The sequence below is a fragment of the Populus euphratica genome, unplaced genomic scaffold, assembly GCF_000495115.2.
Source record: "Populus euphratica unplaced genomic scaffold, PopEup_1.0 scaffold524.1, whole genome shotgun sequence".
NCBI lineage: Eukaryota > Viridiplantae > Streptophyta > Magnoliopsida > Malpighiales > Salicaceae > Populus > Populus euphratica.
Genome location: NW_011500406.1, coordinates 44831 through 50830, shown reverse-complemented (window position 1 = coordinate 50830; position 6000 = coordinate 44831). Strand labels below are relative to the sequence as shown.

Here is a 6000-nt window from a genome sequence, read left to right as displayed (position 1 = left end):
CTAGGAATATATAATAATTTTAGAATTAATATACAAGTACACGAGAACATGAACCCTATTCTGGAAGGTGGGTGGAATAATCGCTGGACCTCATTACTTGTACAAAAAACGTTCGCTGACATTTCCTCAGAACCGCCATTTGTGGAAGCAACATCACACTTCCATGAGCACACCAAAAAGAGTTACATCACGTCTTTAAGAACCCACGGCGTAGAATCGTATACACCCACCAAGACTCTTTTCCACAAGAAACAAACAAAAAGTAAAATGCATAGACCTTGCATGTGTATAAATACATAACCCTGCTAGGTTTCCAACCAATTCAAGACATTCTACATTCTTTGAATAGTGCGTTCATGCATGCTTGAGATCCAACTCAAAGAATCCCTAAGGTTCAGACGTAGCTAAATATTGAGGAAAGATGATCGGGTGGGCAGATATTTACAAGGTAGTGGCCGCCATGGTGCCACTCTATGTGGCACTGATGTTAGGGTATGGTTCTGTCAGGTGGTGGAAGGTATTCACACCAGAGCAGTGCGGCGCCATAAACCGCCTTGTTTGTTATTTCACTCTCCCATTCTTCACCTTTGAGTTCACTGCTCATGCTGATCCTTTCAAAATGAATTACCTATTTATTGGCGCTGATGCTATATCGAAGCTCATTATAGTGGTCGTGCTTGCCGTTTGGGCAAAGTGGAGTGGCAAGGGAAGCTACAGCTGGTCCATTACCAGCTTCTCTCTTTGTACCCTTACCAATTCTCTTGTTTTGGGTGTTCCTCTGATTAAAGCCATGTATGGGCAGGCGGCAGTTGCTCTTATTGTTCAATCGTCTGTCATCCAATCTATTATATGGCTTACAATGTTGTTGCTCGTATTAGAAATTCGAAGAACAGGACTTGGCGTTTCAGCCAGCAATCCTGACGAGGATTTAGAAGAAAATGCAGACAGCACAGTAAGCTCTAGGCCTGCTTTCTGGTGCTTGATGAAGACTGTGGGGATGAAACTTGCCATGAACCCCAATTCATACGCTTGTATTATTGGTCTTGTTTGGGCTTTCATAGCTAACAGGTCTGTAAGAGTACTAAGCTTTTTGTTCTATGTTTTCTGTATCCTCATCTATTTATTTAACTCTAGATTTTCCTTTTATGAACACTTTTAGGTGGCGTTTTGAGATGCCGAGCATAATGGAAGGTTCTATATTGATCATGTCGAAAACTGGCACAGGAACTGCCATGTTTAGCATGGGTGAGCTATTTATTCTTTTCTATTTTTTCATGAGTTTATAGGATTTTAGTTATTAATACTTGTGTTGCTTCCGGCCAATAAAATCCTTTTCCTTTTCTTTTTTATCAATAAAATTATACATTAAATCTAATTAATTTTCAGATATATTATAAAAATATTTTTATATAAACATTACTAAAACAACTAAAAGGTGTAAGATCATATTAAATATTTATATAAATAATAAATCAAATTAAAATATTTTTTATTTGTTTAGCTAATAGTTTCGTGTCATAGTGGTTGTCGTCTACACTTTTTTCTTTCAAGGAAGAAAGGGTTGAACGATCGTTGTCTGCCTCTTATAAAAAACAATAAAATAGATACAGCTCAGGTGTGTGGGTTTCTATCTGGTCGTATGCTTGGCCTTTTTTATTAGGCCGAGCGTAGCATGAAGAATGATTTTTTTTTTTAATTTTTTTAATTGTTTTTTTAGTTTTTTTTTCTTGATTTTTTTTAATTATATCCTTTAATATTGAGATTTTAGTTAAAATTATTATTTAGTATTAAATTTATTATGAATTAATTTTTAATTTTTATCATATTATAAAAAAAATTAATTCAACCCTATAATTCAAGTTGCAAGTTTTTTTAGCTTTTTTTTTTTTTACAATCTCATCCTATCATATTAAGATTTTAGTTAATTTTATCTCTCTCTCTCTCTCTCTCTCAACTCATCCTATTTAGTTAATTTTCTCTCTCTCTCTCTCTCTCTCTCTCTCACACACATATATATAGTATTAGGTTGATTGTGCATTTATTTTTATATTTTTTTTATCATATTATATAAAAATATTTAGTATTAGGTTGACTGTGCATTTATTTTTGTATTTTTTTATCATATTATATAAAAATATTTAAGCTAGCAGAGTTTATAACTTGAATTGTAGGTTAACTCGAGTGATATAGTTTATTTTTTGTTATGTTTCCTTTTTATATCTATGTAGTGAACAAAAATTATTTTAAAATAATTTTTATATGGTTTAAATCTAAACTCAAGTTAAAAAATAATTAAGTTATAATTTTTAAAATTTAACTGTTATACCAAATATAATAATAATATCAAAAACATTCTGCAAATACAAATATTATATTTTTACATTCTAGGAAATTTAGGTCTAACATCCAAAAAAAATTGAGGCGATAAACTAGTATAATCTAGAAGGTAAAAGGTGATCAACTAACATGTCATTTAAACTTTACCAAGGGAAAAATCATAATTTCGATACTACTTAAAATTTTCCTATTTAGAACGAGCACCTTAATTAATGTTTAAGTTCCTAAATAAGTTTGTCGTCTCCCTAATCCAGCCAATAAGAAACCCTAAATTGCTAATTAAATTATTTTCACCGTAACAAGAGAAAGAGCCCACGCACTTAAAGGAGGAAAAAGTACTAAAGTTTGTGTACATGAATTAAGATCAAATGACAAAAGTTGGATATAAATATAATTGCAAATTCAAGGTTTTAAGAAATTATATGTACTCTAATGAAAAAGACTTTCTCTCTGGCAGACGTTCCCCTATAGAAGAAGGAATAGCCAAAAACTAAGCTTTACAAATCCAAATTTGCTTGCATCACGTACGATACCACTTGCAAGCAAATATATAATCGATAAATATGTTTGTGGCAAACCGGAAGTGGGATTTGTCTTCCTGACTTAATTAAAATATACATATGCCTGTCCTGCGCCCATGGTTTTCAATGTTTTCTGCCCTAATTTCAACTTGTTATTCCCTAATCCATGGGCTCCCAGACTTTTTTTGGTGCCAAGATCACAGGGTTCCAATAATATTAATTAGACGACGTTTTAGGAAATCTTTATGTTACATTCTCTTGCAATAGCTAGCAAGGTTTTATTTATATTTCTGAGCAAGAAACCACCACGCATGCAGGGATCTTCATGGCTTTGCAGGAAAAAGTGATTGCCTGTGGCGCAAGTCTAACCGTTATTGGGATGGTTTTAAGGTTTATAGCAGGACCCGCTGCCATGGCTATTGGATCAATCATTGTGGGCTTGCGTGGCGATGTTTTACGTGTTGCTATCATTCAGGTACAGTGCTAGATGAGCAAATAACACATAATATAGAGTGGCATCCCCTTATTTTCTATGCTTACATATGAAATTAAGACCCACGAGAAGTTTAACATCGCATAGAAGATATATTCGCTCATATCATAAAGCTCCTCATTTTCTATCTAGAATATTTGGATAGTCCTCACTCATATCATAAAACTCCTCATTTTCTATCTAGAATATTTGGAATATTTTGACGAGTTTCTTCAAATCTATCCATCTGAAAAAAGTAGGAAGAAAAATATTTTCTAGATTTTTGATACGGTCTGGAATGATCCAAGATCAAAGACTCCAAGTAAAGGCTGTTGATTCATACGGAATCATTTTGCAGGCTGCTTTCCCACAGGCAATTATATCCTTCATCTTTGCTCAAGAATACGGATTACACGCAGAGGTGCTAAGCACAGCGTAAGTTAAATATTGCAACTGTTTTCTTTTTTCATAAATTATCTAGATTTTATTAAACAAAAACGGAATTGTCTTTGATTGATTTCTATTTTCATGTTTCTATTGCAGTGTAATCTTCGGAACCATCGTGGCTCTTCCTGTGTTAATCGCTTATTATGCAATTTTAGACTTCGTACATTGACCAATCAATCAAGGCGTTTTCAAAACAGTCCCAGCTATTATCTTATTTGTTATTAACTTTTTTCTTCCTATCAATCTAATATATATGATTATCATGCATAACTACGTTTGCGATGTTTACCATATATTAACATTATGCTAATACTTGTCATCGGAATCCGGCGAGAGAATTTTAGCAAGGACATGAACTCATTTTGCGCAGACCCCATGCCAAGTAAAGGACAAACTGGCAAGCGAGACAAACCTGATGCAGATATTGACAGTTGTAGTTGATAAAACCATCTTACTTAACAGTATTTGTTTCATGTTTCTTTGAAAGACGAACCGTCTTTCAGAAAATACAATCTCTGCCCAAAGGTCTCGTCAATCAGAGAAAAACAAATAGCTAGGAACCAATCGCCGCTGCAAAGCATGAATCAACTAGGTGCCATTGGTAACAAATTTCAAACAAAAGAGTTTTTCTAATAGCTCATATATATACATATACACACACAAACACGTTGTAGCCTACGTATTACGGAGAAGAGTATGGATTGTATTATACTATTAGATGAAGCAATTCGGTCAGTTAACTTTCCGTTTCGCCATGTGAGGTAAAGAGGAGCACCCCGAGCAATCCTAAGAATCATATGGAAAAAAATGAATAATAAATTGTTACTTGATCGTTGAAATACTGTTATTCACTGTATATTATACTTAATAATTACCCCTTTGTTATCTTTAATTAAAATAATATTAAGTTAAGATCAAAATATATTTTTTATATAAAATAACTTAATTATTTTAAGTTTAAAAATCATTTACACAAGCTTTTCTATATAAACAAAGAATATCTTTATATAAAATTTTCAAACATCTACATATTAGTTCGAAATATTTCTTTTATCATAACTTATAGAATAATTGCTAAAGAAAATAACATACACACACATACATATATTATTTTTAAGAACACTAATTAATATTTAGTTTTAATAGATTATTGATAAATAATATTTAGATTGATGTAATAGAAATCCTCATAATTAAAATTATTTTATATTTTTTTTTGCAAAGCTTTTTTGTTACAAGAACTTTATATTTATTAGACTCATCAACTAAACTTAAATGAATATTAAAGATAAAAATTATTTTATAAATAAAATTATATATTTTGTATGAACAAATTCAATGCCATAAGTAACTAACTTATTGGTTATAGAGAATATATACTAACAATTTCTCAATTGCATTAATACAAATCATTTATGTATTTAATTTCATATCACTCCACTTGGTGACCATGCATCTCCTAGGAAAGGATATATAAGATTTTTTTTTAATGGTCATTTACTCTATCGTTATATCATTTTCTTTTATGATGTATCCAAATAGATAGAATCGTTTAAATGCATGTTTGGATTGTTTTTTAGGGTCATTTGACCTAGGATGGACACCAAAGTGATATCGGTTAGTTTAAATTAAGAAAAAAATTAATTTTTTATGTATTGACTTTAAAAATTATAATTTTTTATGTGTTGACTTTAAAAATTAAGGAAAATATTTCCAAGTTCGCACAAGCTTCACTTGTGTATGAGAAGATTGATAAGTCATACTTCACTAAAAGTTTGATAAGGTATGATCTTAGACAAACTAAATTTGTTTATTGAAAGTAAAATAATTCTTTATACTCCAAGTCTACATATGGCATGTTGGTTTATTTAACCGTATTATTTGATAGTTTTACATACATTACCTTATGTTTTACATATGTTTTTTTTTTTTATATAAAATGCCTTGATAATATTTTTTGTTTTTATTCTTTGAAGGCACTTTCGGATATCAAATTTGGAAAATGAGTAAACTAGAGATAAAATTCAAACCATGTTCCAACCTCTATCGAATATTGATAGATTTGATCTTTAATCGATGTTTTATGCAAAATTTGAGCTGTAAAGGTCAAAATAAAGTGATTCCAGTGACATTAGAAAGCTAACATCTATAACTTTCTATAAATATATGGCAATCGCATGGAAATCACAGCCTTCAAAGATAAGTCTCGCATTCAGGTAATTT

General features: G+C 31.2%; 1 protein-coding gene across 1 annotated transcript; it reads left to right on the top strand.

The window, feature by feature from the left end:
- The first annotated feature begins 227 nt into the window (after nucleotides 1–227).
- Nucleotides 228–4258, top strand: LOC105114459 (putative auxin efflux carrier component 8). Its single transcript, XM_011011007.1, has 5 exons — nucleotides 228–1068; nucleotides 1160–1245; nucleotides 3176–3333; nucleotides 3689–3765; nucleotides 3874–4258. Exons 1-5 carry the CDS (start codon nucleotides 422–424, stop codon nucleotides 3944–3946), a joined length of 1041 nt encoding a protein of 346 aa, XP_011009309.1. The 5' UTR covers nucleotides 228–421; the 3' UTR covers nucleotides 3947–4258.
- Nucleotides 4259–6000: the final 1742 nt, after the last annotated feature.